At 43.0% G+C, this 24,777-nt stretch overlaps 2 protein-coding genes across 2 annotated transcripts; both read left to right on the forward strand.

Annotated features, from left to right (window-relative positions):
- Positions 1-311: 311 nt before the first annotated feature.
- On the forward strand, positions 312-23,512 carry LOC106593014 (E3 ubiquitin-protein ligase TRIM35). Its single transcript, XM_082967221.1, has 8 exons — positions 312-592; positions 14,318-14,413; positions 14,574-14,807; positions 14,924-14,949; positions 15,088-15,206; positions 15,289-15,473; positions 16,223-16,408; positions 19,670-23,512. The coding sequence occupies exons 1-8, from the start codon at positions 338-340 to the stop codon at positions 20,237-20,239; spliced, it is 1,671 nt and encodes a 556-aa protein (XP_082823347.1). The 5' UTR covers positions 312-337; the 3' UTR covers positions 20,240-23,512.
- On the forward strand, positions 2,487-12,487 carry LOC123731409 (uncharacterized). The gene is made up of 2 exons (XM_045709927.2): positions 2,487-3,049; positions 9,003-12,487. Exons 1-2 carry the CDS (start codon positions 2,809-2,811, stop codon positions 9,791-9,793), a joined length of 1,032 nt encoding a protein of 343 aa, XP_045565883.1. The 5' UTR covers positions 2,487-2,808; the 3' UTR covers positions 9,794-12,487.
- Positions 23,513-24,777: the final 1,265 nt, after the last annotated feature.

The raw sequence follows: 24,777 nt of genomic DNA on the forward strand, positions 1-24,777 counted from the left end.
CAAACACACACATACGCACCCACTCACACACACATACGCACCCATACACACACAAACACATGCATACACACACACACAAACACACATGAACACAAAATACCAATATCCCCTCCCTCCTTCAGTCTCTCCCTCCCTCTTCTCCCTCTCCCTCCCGCTCTCTCTCACAACTGTCTCCCTCTTTCACTCTCTCTCTCTCTCTCTCTCTCTCACACTCTCTTTCCCTCCCTCCCTCCCTCCCTCCCTCCCTCCCTCCCTCCCTCCCTCCCTCCCTCTCTCTTTCTCTCCTCCCCTTTTCGTTCCTCTCTCCAACTTGCACTCTTGCTCAGAAAAATAAACCATGGAGGCTCTCAGACTAGAAGCTGGAGCATTAGGGTCCCTCTCAGGGGGTTCCACCCCGCTCAAGGCCCTTCTCCCTGGGGCAGAGGGCTTCGTCCTTCCCCCTGGAGATCCAGAGCTGTGCCGGGAGCATGGAGAGAAGTTTACCTTGTTCTGTGTGGATGACCTGGAGCCAGTGTGCAGTCAGTGTGGACTGACTGAGACCCACGAGGGGCACAGAGTCTACCCCATAACGGAGGCTGTACCTGACTGTAAGGTAAGAGACAGACAGACGGACAGGCAGGCAGGCACGCAGACAGACGGCAGACAGACAAGCACACAGACAGACTGGTAGACAGACAGACAAGCACACATATATACATACATACATACATACAGACAGACAGACAGACAGACAGACAGACAGACAGACAGACAGACAGACAGACAGACAGACAGACAGACAGACAGACAGACAGACAGACAGGTCTACAAGCTACCTACACCCCTAATTTATGTAACTTCGCATTTAAATATCTGTTCATCGAGTTTCTGCCATTTAGCAGATACTTTTATGTGGCATATCTGTGCAGTTACATAAGATAGTGTGTGTGGTTTGCACTGTATGTTTCGTAATCCACTCTGTTGTCGTTGCCATGCCACATACATACAGATGTAGCATCGTAATTTGACCAGCATTGTCGCAGCAAAAGAATCCTGCAGCAACAGGATTTGAACGTTCAGTCCATAATGTTGCTTGATCGGTGGTTAGTCTATTAGCTGGCTAATATGAGGCTACATGAAGTGTGATACTGTTAATTTAACCGTGTGTTACTGCAGGTTTTCAGTGAATTGATGTAAATCATGAAGCTCATCTGCATTTTATGTGGTGCAGGAAAATTCTCAGCAACAAAAGAGTTATGCCACTAAGATCATGAAGTGTTATTTCGGTTCCTGTCTCCATGTGCTTTGACACTTAACTGACACGTAGAGAAATATGACCTAGTCTATGAGGCCACACACACACACACACACACACACACACACACACACACACACACACACACACACACACACACACACACACACACACACACACACACACACACACACACACACACACACACACACACACACACACACACACACACACAAGCACACTGGCTATCTGGCATTTCAGGCAAATGACAGATGGGCTTGTTCACTTTTAGCCCAGTGGGCTAGTGTAACTTGTTTCTTTTTTAGCAATATTATTATCTGGGTAATAATGGGGGATTCACAAAAAAGGCCTCAAGGGAAAAAATGGGCCAGTGTGGTGGCCCTTAAAATGGGCCATTGTGGGGGTCCTTAAAATGGGCCAGTGTGGGGGCCCTTAAAATGGGCCTGTGTGGGGGCCCTTTAAAATGGGCCAGTGTGTGGGCCCTTAAAATGGGCCAGTGTGGGGGCCTATTTTGGGACTGTTGGAACAGTCCCAAAATGTTTTGCAGGTCATCAATCAAGTTGTCAAGAACTTTCAAAATGTGTGAAGCAAAACACATCCCACTGTGACACTTTCTGTATGTTGAAAGTTCTATATCTTCAGTAAATTATTATTTTTTTGCAATTCGATCACTTTACAACTTCATTTTCATTACCTAAAAAAATCAAATCAAATCAAATCTCCTTCTAGCACAATACCAGTGTCTACATATGTGAAAACAGCACATTTCTACGTTTTGCAGAAGAAAAAATTAAGTAAAACATCTCTATTGATGACATCATCAAAAGTTGAAACATTTTCCAAACCTCGTTTTAGGTTTTGAAAATCACAGTTTTTCTTACTTTTAATCCCACGCTGTGATGTCACATAGAAGCATTTTTGGGGGATTTTTCCTTTCTTTTTAATCACAGATCATAGAGAATATCATTCACGATTGACAGCGATGATGGCATATTTTGAAAGTAGGTAGGCCAAATTTGGTGTTTGAGGGTATAAAAATACAAACATTTCTTCAAGTCAATGTGTGTAAGAAATTATGACACCATTTATTTATTATTTTTTGTGCACTGGCAACAACAAAAAAACTGTCACTAAACCACTGTTTAAAGAGAGTACCAAGTAGAACATAATTATATACAGTCTCCAATCTTTATATAATTTTTTAAAAGGCCGACAGGATTTCAGTTCTCCCGGTCTCTGGCCCACACTCCAGTACAGTAGGTGGCGGTAATGCATCATTACACTTTGACTGCCACCCGCAGATAAACCCCGAAGAAGTAGAAGGAGCTTGTCAGCCAGCCCCGTAGCTTGCTAGCCAACATAGCCGGAACATTGTAGCTCTTTAGACGGTTTCGGTGAATGGGAAGTTGCTGTGTTTGAAACACACGTCTGTCGTATCTACTAGTTACCCCGTTTAATTGCATATTTACGTTGTTAGTCATCTAGCTGGCTGGTTAAGTTAGCACTAGGCTAGTTGTTTATGCTAACTAACTAGCTAGCTAACATCCCCGACCATGAGCTCACTAAACTACTCCCCCACTGCCAAAGAACAGGTCTGCTGGACGGAGAAAGAGGGTCTGTGGCTTAATATTGTCGTGAAAGAAGAGGAGGAAGAGGAGGACGTCACAGTGAAAGGAGATACAGAAGCGTTCAGAGTGAAAGAGGGGGATGTCGTTTTTGGAGTGAAGGAGCAGGGGGAGGTTACTGTCACATTGGAAAATGAGGAAGACAAAACTGGAGATCTGATGAACGCCGGTAAGTAACTAGTGGGGTGATGATAATGAGCTAAAATAACCTTTAATGTTCTGTTTAGAGGCGAATTGGCTCTGACAGCCAAAAACTCAATCTAAACGTGAATCGGTTCTCAATTGCGGTACAGTTCTAGAAACATAAATCCCTCTACTTTCATATCACATCAAGATAATTAACCAAATGATAAATATACACTTACTGTACACCAGAGGAGGCTGGTGGGAGGATCTATAGGAGGACAGGCTCATTGTAATGGCTGTAATGGAATAAATGGAACGGTATTAAACATATAGAAACCACCTTCGGATCCATTCCAGCCATTACAATGAGCCCGTCCTCCTATAGCTCCTTCCACCAGCCTCCACTACTGTACACTGTTTTAACCACAGTGAATGATAGAGGTCTTTAGTGGCCAAAAGACTATTAGTATGGGCAGAGCCATTGAAGGCTTCCATCATTTCAATGTAGTCAACTGGGTGGGACTTCCAACTTCATTGGCTGAAACCTCCTGGTGACCCAGTTGGAGTCACGTCCAACCGGGTCATCAGGTGGGATCAGCCAATCGTGAAGAAGAAAATGGACTACTTCAAAATGGAGATAGCCTCAATGGCGCTGCCCATAAGGCTGTCACAGACACTATAATGGCACAGATACAATGAGGAATCCTCTGTCTTCTGTTTACACACAGGTGTTAGGAGACACAGATAGCTAATTAGCACAGGTAGTCCACTCTGTCTTCTGTTTACACACAGGTGTTAGGAGACACAGATAGCTAATTAGCACAGGTAGGCCACTCTGTTTTCCGGCTGTTTTCTGTAAACACCCTCTGTAACATGGCGATGGCCGTGTGGGAACCCTCACCCTCACTGTAACCTTTTTTCATTTTTTATATAATTTCTTGCTGATATGAAAATTAAGGTCCTTATGCTTCCAAAACCGTACCACAAACGATGCATGTTAATGTTCAGACCGAGCATCTGGCCTCTTAACAAAACTCCCCCGTACAGAAGACGCCTTCATCCAATGACTCTTATCAAATCAAATTTTATTGGTCACACATTTAGCAGATGTTATTGCGGGTGTAGTGAAAAGCTTGTGTTTCTAGCTCCAACAGTGCAGTAGTATCTAACAATTCACAACAACAATAATACACACACATCTAAAAGTAAAAGAATGGAATTCTGTGTAATATAATGGAACTGAGAGTCATGATCAAGTCCTTGACGGTTGATGAAGAAAACAATACATTATTCAAATACTGAGCTAGCCTATAGTGTACGCTCACAAAATGGAGGAATTCTATACAATTGCTCAGAGAAAGATATTCTCAAAGGTAGTATGTACCGGAGCGCCAAGTCGAGGTCCAAGAGGCTCCTAAACAGCTTCTACCCCCAAGCCATAAGACTCCTGAACAGCTAATCAAATGGCTGCCCAGCCCCCCCACCCCCTCTTCTACACTGCTGCTACTCTCTGTTATTATCTATGCATAGTCACTTTAATAACTCTACCTACATGTACATATTACCTCGACACCGGTGCCCCCGCACATTGACTCTGTACCGGTGCCCCCGCACATTGACTCTGTACCGGTGCCCCCGCACATTGACTCTGTACCGGTGCCACCGCACATTGACTCTGTACCGGTGCCACCGCACATTGACTCTGTACCGGTGCCACCGCACATTGACTCTGTACCGGTGCCACCGCACATTGACTCTGTACCGGTGCCCCCGCACATTGACTCTGTACCGGTGCCACCGCACATTGACTCTGTACCGGTGCCACCGCACATTGACTCTGTACCAGTGCCCCCTGTTTATAGCTCCACTATTGTTATTTACTGCTGCTGCTCTTTAATTATTTGTTATTCTTATCTCATACTTTTTTTGTTGTAGGTATTTTCTTAAAACTGCATTGTTGGTTAAGGGCTTGTAGGTAAGCATTTCACTGTTGTATTCGGTGCATGTGACAAATACAATTTGATTTTCATTTTATTCGTAAAAAGTTAGGGGTCAGAATTATGGACATCTCTGTTTTCATTACCTTTCAATACCTCACATTGTGAGAATAACGGCACTGAGCCTTTTTCTAAAATGTGTTTCTAAAAAGTGTTGTTTTGAGGGATCTTTGACTAATTCCTCCATACAGAATCCTTCCAGATCTTTGACTAATTCCTCCATACAGAATCCTTCCGGATCTTTGACTAATTCCTCCATACAGAATCCTTCCAGATCTTTAACTAATTCCTCCATACAGAATCCTTCCAGATCTTTGACTAATTCCTCCATACAGAATCCTTCCAGATCTTTGACTAATTCCTCCATAAAGAATCCTTCCGGATCTTTGACTAATTCCTCCATAAAGAATCCTTCCAGATCTTTGACTAATTCCTCCATACAGAATCCTTCCAGATCTTTGACTAATTCCTCCATACAGAATCCTTCCAGATCTTTGACTAATTCCTCCATACAGAATCCTTCCGGATCTTTGACTAATTCCTCCATACAGAATCCTTCCAGATCTTTAACTAATTCCTCCATACAGAATCCTTCCAGATCTTTGACTAATTCCTCCATACAGAATCCTTCCAAATCTTTGACTAATTCCTCCATACAGAATCCTTCCAGATCTTTAACTAATTCCTCCATACAGAATCCTTCCAGATCTTTAACTAATTCCTCCATACAGAATCCTTCCAGATCTTTAACTAATTCCTCCATACAGAATCCTTCCAGATCTTTAACTAATTCCTCCATACAGAATCCTTCCAGATCTTTGACTAATTCCTCCATAAAGAATCCTTCCGGATCTTTGACTAATTCCTCCATACAGAATCCTTCCAGATCTTTAACTAATTCCTCCATACAGAATCCTTCCAGATCTTTGACTAATTCCTCCATAAAGAATCCTTCCGGATCTTTGACTAATTCCTCCATACAGAATCCTTCCAGATCTTTGACTAATTCCTCCATACAGAATCCTTCCAGATCTTTGACTAATTCCTCCATACAGAATCCTTCCAGATCTTTGACTAATTCCTCCATACAGAATCCTTCCAGATCTTTGACTAATTCCTCCATACAGAATCCTTCCAGACCTGTGAAATCTTTTTGTCTCTTATGGGCTGTCCTTATCAATCCAAACCACAGGTTTTCAATACATTTCAAGTCATTGAGATGGATTGAAACAACATTTGAGATTTTGAGGCCAATTATACATTTATTTACAGATTTTGATGTGTGCTTGGGGTTATTGTCTTGCTGGAAGATCCACTTGCAGCCAAGTGTCAGCCTCCTGGCAGAGGCAACAAGGTTTTTGGCTAAAATGTCCTGGTAATATGTGAAGTACCAGGATATGATGCCGTTGACCTTAACAAGGGCCCCAGTGGAAGCAAAATAGCCCCATAACATAAAATATCCACCACCATATTTTACAGTAGCTATGGGGATATTTTCTGCTCTAATTTCGACGCCAAACCCACCACTGGCGTACGTGGCCAAACGGCTCTATTTTCATGTCATCCCATACATGTAAACGCCTGGAGTTTTCTAACCAGCTTTGGCACTTGGATTGGAACTGGTGCTTTGGTCAGATGACCAGTGGTATTGAGAACAGAGGTGTCTATTTCAGGAATTGAAAACTGAGATGCCTATAATTTTGACCCCTTCCTTTTTGAGAATGTGTTATTACTTGTTAAACAAAATCTCTTTCTCTGAGCAACTGTAATAGTATAAAATAATATAATTTCCCAAATTTCTCTCAGTATTTTAATGATTTATTGTAGACAGTCATTATTGTTCATCTTTATCCGCGGTGTACACACTTTAACACAAACTCTGCAGTTTGCCCATGAGAGCAAAATTATTGTATATGTTTTTAAACATTATTTAATGAATTTGTTTTTAAAATCTCAATGGTGTTATTCGTTTTTTAGTTATCAGGTAATGGTCCGATCTGATTTGAAATCTCCAAGATACTATATCATGTCTATTATTACAAGAGGTTGTATTTTATTGCCAAATTATGAAGAGGACCGAATCAGGAAAAGGAAGGATTATTTTGATATGGATTAAATGTTAAAAATTAAACAACAGGTTATTGAATTTAAGCAATAAGGCATAAGAACATTTCTATTCAATAACACAAACTAAAATATCAACTAATACATGGTCTTTCTGATACCACTGTCTAACAGATATAGAGCAGGCATCAACCAGTCGTTAGCTCTATTTCTGATACCACTGTCTAACAGATATAGAGCAGGCATCAACCAGTCGTTAGCTCTATTTCTGATACCACTGTCTAACAGATATAGAGCAGGCATCAACCAGTCGTTAGCTCTATTTCTGATACCACTGTCTAACAGATATAGAGCAGGCATCAGCCAGTCTTTAGTTCTATTTCTGATACCACTGTCTAACAGATATAGAGCAGGCATCAACCAGTCGTTAGCTCTATTTCTGATACCACTGTCTAACAGATATAGAGCAGGCATCAACCAGTCGTTAGCTCTATTTCTGATACCACTGTCTAACAGATATAGAGCAGGCATCAGCCAGTCTTTAGTTCTATTTCTGATACCACTGTCTAACAGATATAGAGCAGGCATCAGCCAGTCTTTAGTTCTATTTCTGAGGTTGAGAGGAGAAAAAGCTTCTGTAAGCATAGTTTCTAGTCAAGCACACTGGTTGTCCATTCTAAACAGAAATGATTTCTATGCTGGCAGTCTAATCTTCTTTTCCCTTGCTAGCTAGCCAACTAAAGCTAACACAGTCGCATCAAGTTCACCTTTGTTTATTTGTTATATAAACATGATGAACGTGGGGTAAACAGTGCCATTTATTTTTTATTTAACCTTTTTATTTAACTAGGCAAGTCAGTTAAGAACAAATTCTTATTTACAATGACGGCCTACACCGGCAATAAGATGCTTCCTTACAGGTTTATCTCTTGACAGTGCAACAATACTATAAAATTAAATGAGATAGAAACAGAATTTTGCAAGAATATATTGCAGAATATAATAGAAGATAGTCAACTAATTAAAAACTGATATTTCCAACCTGGGCCGGGGTATTGTGCAGTAGACTGTGTTAGTAGTGGGACATTGAGCAGTATAATGAATGAAAATACCATTCACTTAGGCATTTTGATCGATGTACGGATCAATTAAGTTCATGTCTTATCATAATCTTGTGCAAATCAATACATTTTCTAGTTAGTTCAATACATTTAGTTGATTTCCTACTATGATCAATACATTTTCTAATGTTGCTGAATTCTGTTTTAATGTCTGTAATCCGTGATTCCGTTCTGCACATCGGAGATTTGATTGGGTCTTACAGATGGCAAGGTTTATACAATTCCCCTCTGTTTCATACCAAATGTTAGGCAAGAAGCATGGGGTAAAAATGGAGATTAGTTTATGAATTGCCAGGCTGGGCTGTGGGACAGTGGATGCGTAGGGATAATTCAAATAGAACTATTAAAGCGATGCATCAGGATTTTAGCAACGAGGCCCTTTATCTACTCCCTAGAGGCAGATGAACTTGTGAATACCATTTTTATGTCTCTCTGTCAAGTATGAAGGAAGTTAGTTAGTTTATGCTAGCATGCTAGCAGATACTATAGACTTCCAGTGATTATGCTAACGCTAGTTAGCAATTGCGCTACGGCTACTTAGAAACTTCCGTCAAACTGCATGCATAGACATACAAATGGTATCCATGAGTTCATCTGACTCTGGGGAAGTAGATATTGTGAAAATTCCGAAATATCCCTTTAACAGGCATTACCTGTTGATTATTGTGAATAACTAACAGCGATCAACCAATCACCATCCAGGATCCAAATGTACCGTTTGGGATCTAGTCTGGATTAAACCTCATAGGAAGACAGTTTAATCATGTGGAGGTTTCATTTCAGTTTAACTAAATACTCTGTTTGTCTTTGGCAGGAGAGAGGCCAGACTTTCCCTCTGACAGTGGGAAGAGTCCCTCAGGGGAACCAGACCCAGAGACACCCAAACCAGTGAGACCACACCACTGCTCCCACTGCGGAAAGAGTTTTACCTGGTTATCAAAGCTGAAAGAGCACGAGAGAACACACACTGGAGAAAAGCCTTACCAATGTGCCATTTGTGGAAAGACTTTTACCCAGTTAGGGGGCTTTCAATATCATGAGCGGACACACAGACAAAAAAATACCTACCACTGCTCTCAGAATGGAAAAACATTTACCCAGTTAGGGAACCTGAAAAAGAATGAGAGAATACACACACAGGGAGAGAAGACAAACCACTGTTCCCAGTGCGGAAAGAGTTTTAAATGGTTATCAAAGCTGAAAGAGCACGAGAGGACTCACACAGGAGAAAAACCTTTCCAATGCTCCCATTGTGAAAAGAAATTTAACCAGTCATCGCATCTGAAAGAGCATGAGAGAATACACTCTGGAGAGAAGCCTTTCCAATGTTCTCAGTGTGGAAAGGGTTTTACCTGGTTATGGAACCTGAAAACACACGAGAGGACACACACAGGAGAAAAGCCGTACGAATGCTCCCTGTGTGGAAAGACTTTTACCCAGTTAGGGGGGTTTAAATATCACGAGAGAACACACACAGAAAAAAAGACCTACCACTGCTCTCTGTGTGAAAAGACATTTACCCGGTTAGGGAACCTAAAAAAGCATGAGACGATACACACACAGGAAGAGAAGGCTCCCAGTGCAGAAAGACTTTTAGTCAGTTAGGGAACCTGAAAGAGTATGAAATAACACATACAGTGGGGGGGGAAAGTATTTGATCCCCTGCTGATTTTGTACGTTTGCCCACTTACAAAGAAATTATCAGTCTATAATTTTAATAGTAGGTTTATTTGAACAGTGAGAGACAGAATAACAAAATAAAACAGAAAAATGCATGTCAAAAATGTTATAAAATGATTTGCATTTTAATGAGGGAAATAAGTATTTGACCCCTCTGCAAAACATGACTTAGTACTTGGTGGCAAAACCCTTGTTGGCAATCACAGAGGTCAGACGTTTCTTGTAGTTGGCCACCAGGTTTGCACACATCTCAGGAGGGATTTTGTCCCACTCCTCTTTGCAGATCTTCTCCAAGTCATTAAGGTTTCGAGGCTGACGTTTGGCAACTCGAACCTTCAGCTCCCTCCACAGATTTTCTATGGGATTAAGGTCTGGAGACTGGCTAGGCCACTCCAGGACCTTAATGTGCTTCTTCTTGAGCCACTCCTTTGTTGCCTTGGCCATGTGTTTTGGGTCATTGTCATGCTGGAATACCCATCCACGACCCATTTTCAATGCCCTGGCTGAGGGAAGGAGGTTCTCACCCAAGATTTGACAGTACATGGACCCGTCCATCGTCCCTTTGATGCGGTGAAGTTGTCATGTCCCCTTAGCAGAAAAACACCCCCAAAGCATAATGTTTCCACCTCCATGTTTGATGGTGGGGATGGTCTTCTTGGGGTCATAGGCAGCATTGCTCCTCCTCCAAACATGGCGAGTTGAGTTGATGTCAAAGAGCTCCATTTTGGTCTCCACTGACCACAACACTCACCAGTTGTCCTCTGAGTCATTCAGATGTTCATTGGCAAACTTCAGACGGGCATGTATATGTATTCTTGAGCAGGGGGGACCTTGCGGGCGCTGCAGGATTTCAGTCCTTCACGGCGTAGTGTGTTACCAATTGTTTTCTTGGTGACTATGGTCCCAGCTGCCTTGATATCATTGACAAGATCCTCCCGTGTAGTTCTGGGCTGATTCCTCACCGTTCTCATGATCATTGCAACTCCACGAGGTGAGATCTTGCATGGAGCCCCAGGCCGAGGGATATTGACAGTTCTTTTGTGTTTCTTCCATTTGCGAATAATCGCACCAAATGTTGTCACCTTGTCACCAAGCTGCTTTGTGATGGTCTTGTAGCCCATTCCAGCCTTGTGTAGGTCTACAATCTTGTCCCTGACATCCTTGGAGAGCTCTTTGGTCTTGTCCATGGTGGAGAGTTTGGAATCTGATTGATTGATTGCTTCTGTGGACAGGTGTCTTTTTTACAGGTAACAAGCTGCGGTTAGGAGCACTCCCTTTAAGAGTGTGCTCCTAATCTCAGCTCGTTACCTGTATAAAAGACACCTGGGAGCCAGAAATCTTTCTGATTGAGAGGGGGTCAAATACTTATTTCCCTCATTAAAATGCAAATCAATTTATAACATTTCTGACATGCGTTTGTCTGGATATTTTTGTTGTTCTGTCTCTCACTGTTCAAATAAACCTTCCATTAAAATTATAGACTGATCCTTTCTTTGTCAGTGGGCAAACGTACAAAATCAGCAGGGGATCAAATACTTTTTCCCCCCACTGTACAGGATAGAAGCCAGGGGAGAATTGGCCATCTGGCAAATGCCAGATGGGCTGGACCATTTTTTACTGGGTGGGGTGGTCAAAATTGACACACATTTTTTTTATATATTAAAATACAAAAATGAAAAAGGTGACATGGCCTGCGGCCCATGGGCCTGTTAATATATATTTGTACGATTTTTGGGCAATTTCTCAGTTATACTAATGAGCCTTTGGCTGCAGTAGAACCTTCACTGGGCAACGCGGCATCAGCAAAGAGACGTGCTCCAACTGTCATCAGTTGGGCAGCCAATATAGACTGTCATCAGTTGGGCAGCCAATATAGACTGTCATCAGTTGGGCATCCAGTATAGACTGTCATCAGTAAGACAGCCAATATGGACTGTCATCGGTAAGACAGTCAAGATCATGGATCGTAATAAAGGATGAAGGCTACAACCTCTGGCTGTTGTAACTAAGGATATTACAGTAGCACAAGGCTACAACCTTCTCTGGCTGTTGTAACTAAGGATATTACAGTAGCACAAGGCTACAACCTTCTCTGGCTGTTGTAACTAAGGATATTACAGTAGCACAAGGCTACAACCTTCTCTGGCTGTTGTAACTAAGGATATTACAGTAGCACAAGGCTACAACCTTCTCTGGCTGTTGTAACTAAGGATATTACAGTAGCACAAGACTACAACCTTCTCTGGCTGTTGTAACTAAGGATATTACAGTAGCACAAGGCTACAACCTTCTCTGGCTGTTGTAACTAAGGATATTACAGTAGCACAAGGCTACAACCTTCTCTGGCTGTTGTAACTAAGGATATTACAGTAGCAGAAGGCTACAACCTTCTCTGGCTGTTGTAAGTAAGGATATTGCAGAAGCAGGGCATTGTATTGGGGAAAAACAATCTGCGTTTTAACCACACGTTTACATTTGTGATGACGTAATCTTTATAGTTATGCTGCCATATCTTAGCCTGAGATGCTGAAAAAGAACACTACTATTTTGACTGCTTGTCTGTTCCCTGTGTTTGTAATGATGCTGAAAACAGAACATTAAATTACTATTTAGACTGCCTGTCTGTGTCTTGCTTGTATGGAAAATGCTGCCGAGATCGCTGTATGCAGCGAAACCTTTTGTTTTAGAAGTGGAATTGACAACTTTTTTTGGTTTGCTTTTTTGTCATATAAACTCTCCAAACAGCCTACCCGACTGCTTGGAGGTGTCCGCATGGTCCCAAACCACACGTCAACGTTTTTTTGTATCACATTCCAATGATAAAACTGGAGGGAGACAAAAATGCAATTTCTCAATGTGAGGGGGACATGTCCCCCCCCCTCCGTCCCTAGTGAAAGTTGCGCCCCTGGCTGCATGTAACTCCCCACCTGAGTTTTGCATTGGGGAAAAACAATCTGCGTAACCCAGGCTACAACTGTTATTTTGCTTCTCAATGATCATGCAAGTGAAGTACCACACAATTTGATGGACGGCACATTTATTTAAATTCTCCAGAGTCCCACCTCTGGGCAGCCACTCCATAGCCGGTAAGCAGAGCTTGACAGTGGCGAGTTCATTTTGCATGGCCCGGTGCCCTGGATGGGTGGAGTTTGTACATTTTAGAACATTCCATTGGTCCTTAAGTGAAATCTCCACCCACCGGGGCCCTGGGGTTCTACTAAACTAACAAATGCAATGGTGTTAAGCTGGTCATACCATGGATCATTTAGCTATTTGATTTAGAGTTTTAGGACCCCTGTAGGTATATAATTGAATTTGTCCTTTACTACTATATCCCATAGAAACACATTGAATAACACATTCATAAATGGCAAGACGTGTCTGTCATATACAGCGCATTCGGAACGTATTCAGACCCCTTGACTTTTTACATATTTTGTTATGTTACAGCCTTATTCAAAAAGGCATTAAATAAATACAAATTCTCAGCAATCAACACACAATGCCCCATAATGACAAAGCGAAAACAGGTTTTTAGAAATGTTTGCAAATGTATAAAAAAAGATACCTTATTTACATAAGTATTGAGACCTTTTGCTATGAGACTCAAAATTGAGGCACCTAAATACTCAGACCATGAGACACAATATTCTCTGGTCTGATGAAACCAAGATTGAACTCTTTGGCCTGAATGTCAAGCGTCACATCTGGAGGAAACCTGACACCATCCCTATGGTGAAGCATGGAGGTGGCAGCATCATGCTGTGGGGATATTTTTCAGCGGCAGGGACTGGGACTCGTCAGGATCGAGGAAAAAATGACAGAGCACAGTACAGAGAGATTCTTGATGAAAACCTGCTCCATAGCACTCAGGACCTGACTGCAGCGAAGGTTCACCTTCCAACAGGACAACGACACTAAGCACACAGCCAAGGCAACGCAGGAGTGGCTTCGGGACAAGTCTGAATGTCCTTGAATGGCCCGGCCAGAGCCCGGACTTGAACCAGATCGAACATCTCTGGTGAGAGTTTGCCATTTCCTCATTCATATAATGAGGGATCCTGTTTTCTGCTAACAACGTCTGCAGTACCGCGGTCGGCCTTGACTTTCCGTGGCTTCAATGAGGGAATCGTTCTCCCCTGAGTATGCTGCGTCGTTAAGAAACATACAAACATCTCTTTTCCACAAAATATATGTTGACATTTTTTGAAACTATTTTGCATTGGGGAGGTAGATAAAGTGTTTATCATAGTCAATCGCCTTTGTATTTTTTTTATTTGGTTTATTTGGATGGGGACAAACACATTGACACATCGAACAACAATCGTCCGATGCATTGCACTGAACTATTACTAGCAAATGTTCAACACTAGTCGCTATGAAAAAAAAAAAAGTATACATCTATTGTATTGTGATACGCTGGTTGTCATTCTTCCTACTGCCCACCAGGGGGAGCTGAACACTTCACTGGGGAAGCTGCTAGGGAAGAGCAGGAGGTTTGAGAAGGTTACGCGGATCTTTGAACACGCCTCCCAACACAACCAGGTACGACTTGCATTGTCGGTCTGTCAATGAATCAATCACAACTAAACAATCGCTGTATTTATAAAGCCCCTTTTACATGAGTTGTCACAAATCAGCTGTCACAAAGTTATCACATCTGTGCACCCTGCCTCCCCCCTACGTTCCTCCGTCCCTCCCCCAGAGCCATGCCCAGCAGACAGAGAGACAGATAAAGGAGGAGTTTGAGAAGCTGCACCAGTTCCTGAGAGAGGAGGAGGGGGCCAGGCTAGCAAGGCTGAGGGAGGAAGAGGAGGAGAGGAATAGAGTGATGAAGGAGAAGAGAGAGAGAATGGGAAAAGAGATGGAGCTGCTGGCTAAAACCATCCGAGAGATCGAGGAAGAGATGAAGGAAGACAGGGATGACATCGCCTTTCTGCAGGGGGGGTGGTGTGTGTGTGTGTGTGTGTGTGTGTGTGTGTGTGTGTGTGTGTGTGTGTGTGTGATGGCATACTGTGCATTGGCATAAATGTGATAAGACATTGCTTTGTCTTCCAGAATTACCAGGAGACAGTAAAGAGGTATGCAGACTATCTCTCTCTCTCTCTCTCGCTCGCTCTGTGCTTCTCTTTTTGTTTTCTTTTAGGGAACAAATCATACACAAACACACACAGAGCCCTGTAACAGAATAGAGAGTGTGTGTGTGTGTGTGTGTGTAGGACGTGGCAGAGTCATGGGGAGCCAGAGGAGGTGTGTGGTCCTCTGATAGACGTGTCTAAACACCTGACCAACCTCCGCTACACCGTCTGGAACGACATGCTGCACATAACCCCTTACAGTGAGTCTGGGGGGAGGGACGGAGTGGTGTGTGTCCTATCTCCCCCTCTCACTTTCCCTGTCCCACAACCCCTCCCTTCCAGCTCCAGTAACCCTGGACCCGACCACGTCCTGCCCATCTCTGGTCCTCTCCCCTGGGCTAACCTCTGTCCAGCTGGGAAAGGAGAGGATCCAGATCCAGCCCGCTAACCCGGAGAGATTTGACCCGATCAACTGCACTCTGGGCTGGGAAGGATTCAGCGCCGGCACCCACTGCTGGACAGTGGAGGTGGGGTACTCACTGACTGAGGATGGGTTCCAAATGGCACACTGTTCACTATTTGGTGCTTTTGACCAGGGCCCATAAACACACACACTGATGGAGGTTCTTGGTGCTTTTGACCAGGGCCCATACACACACACTGATGGAGGTTCTTGGTGCTTTTGACAAGGGCCCATAAACACACACTGATGGAGGTTCTTGGTGCTTTTGACAAGGGCCCATAAACACACACTGATGGAGGTTCTTGGTGCTTTTGACCAGGGCCCATAAACACACACACTGATGGAGGTTCTTGGTGCTTTTGACAAGGGCCCATAAACACACACACTGATGGAGGTTCTTGGTGCTTTTGACCAGGGCCCATAAACACACACACTGATGGAGTTTCTTGGTGCTTTTGACCAGGGCCCATAAACACACACACTGATGGAGGTTCTTGGTGCTTTTGACCAGGGCCCATAAACACACACACTGATGGAGGTTCTTGGTGCTTTTGACCAGGGCCCATAAACACACACACTGATGGAGGTTCTTGGTGCTTTTGACCAGGGCCCATAAACACACACACTGATGGAGGTTCTTGGTGCTTTTGACCAGGGCCCATAAACACACACACTGATGGAGGTTCTTTATTGATGGTATTGGAGGAATATTATATATATCTGTATTTCAGGAATGTTACTTTGTCGGTACAATTCAAAATATAATTTTAAGTATACATGAGTATAATAATAACAAATATATCCTGCTTCAAGGTTGGAGAGAGCAGCAACTGGACAGTTGGTGTGGCCAGCCAATCGGTGCGTAGGAGGGAGGAGTTTGAGGCGTGTCCGGAGGAGGGGCTATGGACCCTCAGCCTACGGAATGGGACGTACCGTGCCATGACCACACCCTGTACCACCCTCCCTCTGGACTGGTCCCACCCCTTTCACAGGATCAAGGTGGGGCAATAGTTAGATAAGAGGGTGTACTTGAGAGAGGGGGAGGCACACCCATAAGTATTAGAATAGAATAAAATAGATTTAGTTAACCGCTCTAGGGTAGGGGGCAGTATTTGCACGGCCGGATAAAAAACGTACCCGATTTAATCTGGTTATTACTACTGCCCAGAAACTAGAATATGCATATAATTATTGGCTTTGGATAGAAAACACCCTAAAGTTTCTAAAACTGTTTGAATGGTGTCTGTGAGCAGGGGCGAAAATCTGATATCAACTTTGGGGGGGACAATTACATGACATTTTCTCAAGAGCAATTCCTGAGGGGGACACCAAAAGTAGTGCTGTAACACATAGCCTACATTGTAATATGGTAAATGTATATTAAGGAACCAAAGAAATAAGGTGTTTGCCGTACTCCTAACTACCGGTACCCAAAACTACACAACTACTCACAACAGCAATACCATTGCCTTTAACAAATCTTAGTTCAGTCACCAGTTTAAGTTGAGACTGGGGGTATCCATGGCATTTTCCAATTATGTTCCTATTTTACAAGTAAAAAAAATGGAGAACCTTTCATAATGTTGCCAAACAAAGACTCAACAAACTTACCTGAGACTCCCTGTCTCTGCCAGTCTGTCCCTGCATATCTGTCCCCAACTCTGCTGTCTGTGTGCCATCTGTTGCCTGCTCTGCCTAATGACATCATTGTGAAACATTTCCATTAGAATTTCATTTCTTTCTTATGAACATTTTATCAACTAGTCTTTGAGATATTAGGCTACTAGGGTTCTTACTTTGCGTTTTGGTGTACTGAAAAATACTCTGATGTCCGTCTTTTATTTTTCTGCCATTTTTCTACCTGGCTGGCTGGCTACACACACACACAGTGTGTAGGTTATTTACAGTAGGAGATGGGCTTCTATCATCTTATCTTTTATCATTCTATTTGGGCTTCGATCTAAAAGGTAGCTAGCAAATTTGAAACGGATTAAAATGACAAGAGTTGACAGCTGTATGAGTTCACACAACATATGCTGCAACCTTTTGTAATTTTAATAGTTTCTTTCATATTGGCTGGCTTCCAACAATAGCTGAATTTGCAAAGCTAGCGAGCACCAATTCAGTTTCAGTGGTGTTTGCTATAATCTTTGCTACCCGGGTTAAATAAAATAAATAAATAAAAGTTCCCTTGCGACAATTTAGCTTTTGCAACGAGACCATTAAATATATTTAAGACAATGGTAGAAGAGAGTGTAGTTCTGTTCAGTTTGGACTTCAGTTTATCGCTAACCTTATCACAGGGACTTTGAAGCACTAACTTACATCATCTGCATGCTGATCTCGGAATAAATTGACGATAGCAAAGATTCCATCTTTGACGAGGCCACATAAATGGAATAGGTACTAGCTAGCTTAATAGTTAATATTTGCGCGCTAGCTCTGCATATTCAGCTAGTGTGTGTGCGCGATTGACTGGATTAACCTCACGTCAGTTACGTTCATTGAGTGCCTTTCAGACAGTGGCTACGACCCCTCTGTTACCTTGCCAGTGGATCAAACCATTGTGAGGAAAAGGGTGGGGGGGTTGCAATCTTTTGAAACTTAAAAACGCGCTATTAAGTGTCTATAATCAGCACAATTGCTTTCATTGTGTATTTTTAATATTATTTAAATTACATAGTTATGTTTCAGTGATATATTGGGGGGGACAAATCATATTTTTCCCAGGATGGGGGGGTCGTGTCCCCGCAGTCCCCCCAGGGATTTCCGCCCCTGTCTGTGAGTATAACAGAACTCATATGGCAGGCAAAAACCTGAGAAGATTCCTTACAGGAAGCGCCCACTCTGACCATTTCTTGGGCTTCTACACTCTCTTTATTGAAAACTGAGGATCTCTGCTGTAACGTGACACTTCCTACGGCTCCCATAGGCTCTCAGAAGGCGGCAAAACGCTGAATGATGTCTTTGCAGGCCCTAGCTGAAAAACAGTAGCGCATTTGGATAATGGTCGATCAGAGAACAATGAGACTGAGGCGCGTGCACGAGGCGACACCATGTTTTTATTTTTTCGTCTTTGAACGTAAACAGGGTTTCCCGGTCGGAATATTATCGCTTTTTTACAAGAAAAATCGCATAAAAATTGATTTTAAACAGCGGTTGACATGCTTCAAAGTACGGTAATGGAATATTTAGAATTTTTTTGTCACGAAGCGCGTCACCCTTCGGATAGTGTCTTGAACGCACGAACAAAACAGAGGATATTTGAACATAACTATGGATTATTTTGAACCAAACCAACATTTGTTATTGAAGTAGAAGTCCTGGGAGTGCATTCTGACGAAGAACAGCAAAGGTAATCCAATTTTTCTAATAGTAAATCGGAGTTTGGTGAGGGCCAAACTTGGTGGGTGTCAAATTAGCTAGCCCATGATGGCTGGGCTATCTACTCAGAATATTGCAAAATGTGCTTTTGCCGAAAAGCTATTTTAAAATCGGACATAGCGATTGCATAAAGGAGTTCTGTATTTATAATTCTTAAAATAATTATGTTTTTTGTGAACGTTTATCGTGAGTAATTTAGTAAATTCACCGGAAGTTTGCGGTGGGTATGCTAGTTCTGAACGTCACATGCTAATGTAAAAAGCTGGTTTTTGATATAAATATGAACTTGATTGAACAAAACATGCATGTATTGTATAACATAATGTCCTAGAAGTGTCATCTAATGAAGATCATCAAAGGTTAGTGCTGCATTTAGCTGTGGTTTGGGTTTATGTGACATTATATGCTAGCTTGAAAAATGGGTGTCTGATTATTTCTGGCTGGGTACTCTGCTGACATAATCTAATGTTTTGTTTTCATTGTAAAGCCTTTTTGAAATCGGACAGTGTGGTTAGATTAACGAGAGTCTTGTCTTTAAAATGGTGTAAAATAGTCATATGTTTGAGAAATTGAAGTAATAGCATTTCTAAGGTATTTGAATAACGCGCCACGGGATTCCACTGGCTGTTGAGTAGGTGGGACGATTTCGTCCCACATACCCTAGAGAGGTTCATTAACTGTTGACCCTGTGTGTCTAACTTAGTCTTCTGTTTCTGTAGTTTTACCTTGTAAGAAAGAGCGCCAACAACAGCTTTCCTTTTTTCTTCATTTATAATTTGTTACAGATAATCCATCTTCTCCTTGCCTGAAGGGGACATACAATAACCAATTTCCATTTAGTGCCTAATGGACAATGACGTTTTATGTTATCTTTAGATGTTTCTGGACTGGGAGGAGGGTCAGGTGGAATTCTGGGACGCGATGAGGGACAAACTCCTGTTCACCTTCACGCACCGCTTCACAGAGACGCTGTATCCGTACTTCGAGAGCAGCTGTTCTAAGTGCTGGCTAGTGGTGTTACCCCAGAGAGTGTATGTGGAGGTAAAGCTAGATCCTATCCCTGAGGATGACGATGGAGACCAGATCCCACACGACGGATCATCCAATGAGGGAGAGGATACCAAGATTAGATCCACTGACGACAGCAAGCTGACAGAAACCGGATCCCCTGTCGAAGCCCAGATCTCAATGACCGGATCTCCCAAGATCTCAACCACTGACCAGAACCACGAGACAAGATCCCCTGACAAAACGTCAAACACCGGATCCGCTCAAATGATGGGCCGGATCCCAAAGACTAAATCCACCGGAAAGGGAAAGGGCAAGATCCCACACACTGGATCCGCTGTTCAGAAGCAGATTACCAACACCAGATCCAATGGAAGCTACCACATCACAAAGGATAGGCCGCTAGTCCAGGTCAGGAGGACAGGATCCACTGAATGATCCACTGAGAGATCCACTGAGAGATCCACAACCAACAACACAGAGATCAAGTTGCCCTGCAGCCCAGCCCAGATCATCCAACACACAAGAGATCACCCAACACAGACTAGATCCCCTACCTCCACAGACTAGATCTCCTACCTCCACAAACTAGATCCCCCTACCTCCACAAACTAGATCCCCTACCTCCACAGACTAGATCCCCTACCTCCAGACTAGATCTCCTACTTCCACAGACTAGATCCCCTACCTTCAGACTAGATCCCCTACCTTCACAGACTAGGTCCCCTACCTCCACAGACTAGATCCCCTATCTCCATAGACTAGATCTCCTTCCTCCACAGACTAGATCCCCTACCTCCATAGACTAGATCTCCTACCTCCACAGACTAGATCCCCTACCTTCACAGACTAGATTTCCTACCTCCACAGACTAGATCCCCTAGATCTGCTGTCATTGACTAGATCACCTAACACACTATATTTGAGATCTCTTACAAGCATTTCTGCGTAATGTTGTAATACACAGTGTATTATAGTGGAGGTAATGTAGTACTACACACATGGTTGAGTGTATTATAGTGGAGGTAATGTAGTAATACACACATGGTTGAGTATATTATAGTGGAGGTAATGTAGTAATATACACATGGTTGAGTGTATTATAGTGGAGGTAATATTGTAATATACACATGGTTGAGTATATTATAGGGGAGGCAATGTAGTAATACACACATGGTTGAGTATATTATAGTGGAGGTAATGTAGTAATATACACATGGTTGAGTGTATTATAGTGGAGGTAATGTAGTAATACACACATGGTTGAGTATATTATAGTGGAGGTAATGTAGTAATATACACATGGTTGAGTGTATTATAGTGGAGGTAATATTGTAATATACACATGGTTGAGTATATTATAGGGGAGGCAATGTAGTAATACACACATGGTTGAGTATATTATAGTGGAGGTAATGTAGTAATATACACATGGTTGAGTGTATTATAGTGGAGGTAATGTTGTAATACACACATGGTTGAGTATATTATAGTGGAGGTAATGTAGTAATAAACACATGGTTGAGTGTATTATAGTGGAGGTAATGTTGTAATACACACATTGTTTAGTGTATTATAGTGGAGGTAATGCTGTAATATACACATGGTTGAGTATATTATAGTGGAGGTAATGTAGTAATACACACATGGTTGAGTATATTATAGTGGAGGTAATGTAGTAATACACACATGGTTGAGTGTATTATAGTGGAGGTAATGTTGTAATACACACATTGTTGAGGTTATTATAGTGGAAAAAATGCTGTAATACACACATGGTTGAGGGAGGGAGGGAGCGAGGATTGAGAGAGGGAGGGCGAGCTGGAGGAGGAAGAGAAGGACATTGGTCAATAGTATCCAAAGTAGACTCGACGGACAGAAGCTGCTCTCAAAATTGAACAATTAGATTGCTTCTCCTCTCCTTCCTCACCCTCTCCTCCCTTCTTACCTTCTGCTAGCTCCACCACAAACACCACCCCATTCGCTCTGGGCACACCCACACAGTGAAGCAGCGAATCACGGCGCAGGTTGAAGTTGATGAGAGCTGCTTCCACACCCACCTCCAATCAAACCAGACCATCCATTCCTCCGTTCTAACATTAGGTCTCTCTTGGCGATGCGTAGAGCCACATAGGGGAACCTCCATCCTCCCACAGTGAGGTACAATCCTAACCCAGCCTCCAGGCTCCATGACCAGGGTACAGAGCTGAGGACAACCCCTATGGATCTCAGAGACGCAGACAGAAGTAGCCAAGTAGCATTATTTCTGGTGGAGAGGGGAGAGAGGAGGGGAGCAGAGAGGGGGGAGGGGACGGAGTGGAGAGGGAGAGGAGAGAGGGGATGAGACGAGGACAGCAGGGGAGGAGAGGGGGGGTGAAATGGAGAGGGGGAGGGTGTGAGACAGGGGAGTGGAGAGGGGGAGAGGGATAGGAGAGAGAGGGAAGAAGCAGACGTAGAAGAGAGGAGGAAGAAGAGGAGAGATGTAGAAGAAGAGGAGAGATGTAGAAGAGGGGAGGAGGGAGAGGGGAGATGTAGAAGAGGGGAGGAAGATGAGGGGAGAGACGTAGAAGAGGGGAGAAAGGTGAGGGGAGATGTAGAAGAGGGGAGGAAGGTGAGGGGGGAGGGGATAGACGTAGAAGAGGGGAGGAAGGGGAGGGGAGATGAAGGTGAGGGGAGGGGAGATGAAGGGGAGGGGAAAGAGGGGGATGGAGGAACAGAGAGGGGAGAGATGGAGGAAAAAGGAGGTAAGTGGAGGAGAAGAAGAACAACAAGATAATTACTAGGTAATACACTTTCATTCTATTACCCTGGTCAAAAGTAGTGCACTATATAGGGAATATCATTATGGGTCCTGGTCAAAGTAGTGCACTATATAGGGAATTTCATTATGGGTCCTGGTCAAAAGTAGTGCACTACAGTGAGGGGAAAAAAGTATTTGATCCCCTGCTGATTTTGTACATTTGCCCACTGACAAAGAAATGATCAGTCTATAATTTTAATGGTAGGTTTATTTAGTGAGAAACAGAAGTGTTGTGGTCAGATGAGACCAAAATGGAGCTCTTTGGCATCAACTCAACTTGCTGTGTTTGGAGGAGGAGCAACGCTGCCTATGACCCCAAGAACACCATCCCCACCGTCAAACATGGAGGTGGAAACATTATGCTTTGGGGGTGTTTTTCTGCTAAGGGGACAGGGCAACTTCACCGCATCAAAGGGACAATGGACGGGGCCATGTACCGTCAAATCTTGGGTGAGAACCTCCTTCCTTCAGCCAGAGAACCTCCTTCCCAAAACACACGGCCAAGGCAACAAAGGAGTGGGTCAAGAAGAAGCACATTAAGGTCCTGGACTGGCCTAGCCAGTCTCCAGACCTTAATCCCATAGAAAATCTGTGGAGGGAGCTGAATGTTCGAGTTGCCAAACGTCAGCCTCGAAACCTTAGTGACTTGGAGAAGATCTGAAAAGAGGAGTGGGACAAAATCCCTCCTGAGATGTGTGTAAACCTGGTGGCCAACTACAAGAAACGTCTGACCTCTGTGATTGCCAACAAGGGCTTTGCCACCAAGTACTAAGTCATGTTTTGCAGAGGGGTCAAATACTTATTTCCCTCATTAAAATGCTAATCATTTTATAACATTTTTGACATGCGTTTTTCAGGATTTTTTTGTTATTCTGTTTCTCACTGTTCAAATAAACCTACCATTAAAATTATAGACTGATCATTTCTTTGTCAGTGGGCAAACGTACAAAATCAGCAGGGGATCAAATACTTTTTCCCCTCACTGTATATAAGGAAAGTCATTATGGGTCCTGGTCAAAAGTATTGCACTATAACTACACACAATAACTATCTATGACTGAATGAATGAATTGTATATGACACACGTAAAATGCATATATAATTGCCTATGAAGATAGACTATAACAAAACACACATTAAAATGTAGTGATGATAAAAAACACATTAAAATGGATTGAGGATAAAAAATCACAGTTAGTCAACATAGTGATATCCATCCCAGTTAGTCAACATAGTGATATCCATCTCAGTTAGTCAACATAGTGATATCCATCCCAGTTAGTCAACATAGTGATATCCATCCCAGTTAGTCAACATAGTGATATCCATCCCAGTTAGTCAACATAGTTATATCCATCCCGGAGATTCCGAGGGGAAGTCATCGTGAACATTGTCAAACAGTTAGTCAACATAGTGATATCCATCCCGGAGATTCCGTGGGGAAGTCAACCTGAACATGTACAGACACAGTTAGTCAACAACTTACATTGGTTCATCTTCAAACTTTCTCTGTAAAGATAACTTCCAGCAACGTTTTTTAAGGTCTACAGTTGGTTTCTGTCTTTCCGTTGTCAGTATGATTTTTCAGGGTTATGTTCAGTCTCCCCTAAAAGCTGGGTCCATTTCATGTAACATCCATGATGTTTCTGATTTGCTTTATATCTCCAACATGCCCCCCCCCCCCCCCCCAAGTACTACAGACACACACGTCAAAATGTCATTTATATCCTGTTTGTCCATTCTGTGAGACGTTAAAGTTGTGATTTTATTTGGTTTAGTACTCCATGACATTCCCCTGTACCAGAGTGGTGGCTGGATCAGAGATGTTGCCACGGTATATGCTAAATGGGATACTTGCGACAACCTCCTTGACCCTAAACCCAAACCCTGATCTTTACCCCTAACCATTCCCTAAACTTAACCTAACCTTTACCTTAAATTTTAATTTCAATGGGTTGACGTCAGAGTTGGGTCGTCCGAAGCATCCCACGTATCATTTACCCTGTTGCCAGGGCCCGTATCCAGGAACTTCGCTACTCTTTGCCAGGAACTTTATCATGGAGAGAATAACCTTCAGAGCCATGAGTTCACGGCCCAGTGCCAAATCGACTCCTAAGCCCTACTCCCTTGTAAAGATCTAAGAGGATTTGACTGTAAACAATCTGGTAATAGCACC

This window comes from Salmo salar, chromosome 02 (assembly GCF_965601325.2).
Source record: "Salmo salar chromosome 02, fSalSal1, whole genome shotgun sequence".
NCBI lineage: Eukaryota > Metazoa > Chordata > Actinopteri > Salmoniformes > Salmonidae > Salmo > Salmo salar.

Excerpts from the sequence above, each read along its gene's own strand:
- LOC106593014 (XM_082967221.1), top strand. The coding sequence starts at position 338 with ATGGAGGCTCTCAGACTAGAAGCTGGAGCATTAGGGTCCCTCTCAGGG. Across the intron at positions 14,950-15,087 it reads TACCAGGAGACAGTAAAGAG|GACGTGGCAGAGTCATGGGG; the intron begins GTATGCAGACTA and ends GTGTGTGTGTAG. Across the intron at positions 16,409-19,669 it reads ACCCCTTTCACAGGATCAAG|ATGTTTCTGGACTGGGAGGA; the intron begins GTGGGGCAATAG and ends TGTTATCTTTAG.
- LOC123731409 (XM_045709927.2), top strand. The coding sequence starts at position 2,809 with ATGAGCTCACTAAACTACTCCCCCACTGCCAAAGAACAGGTCTGCTGG. Across the intron at positions 3,050-9,002 it reads TGGAGATCTGATGAACGCCG|GAGAGAGGCCAGACTTTCCC; the intron begins GTAAGTAACTAG and ends TGTCTTTGGCAG.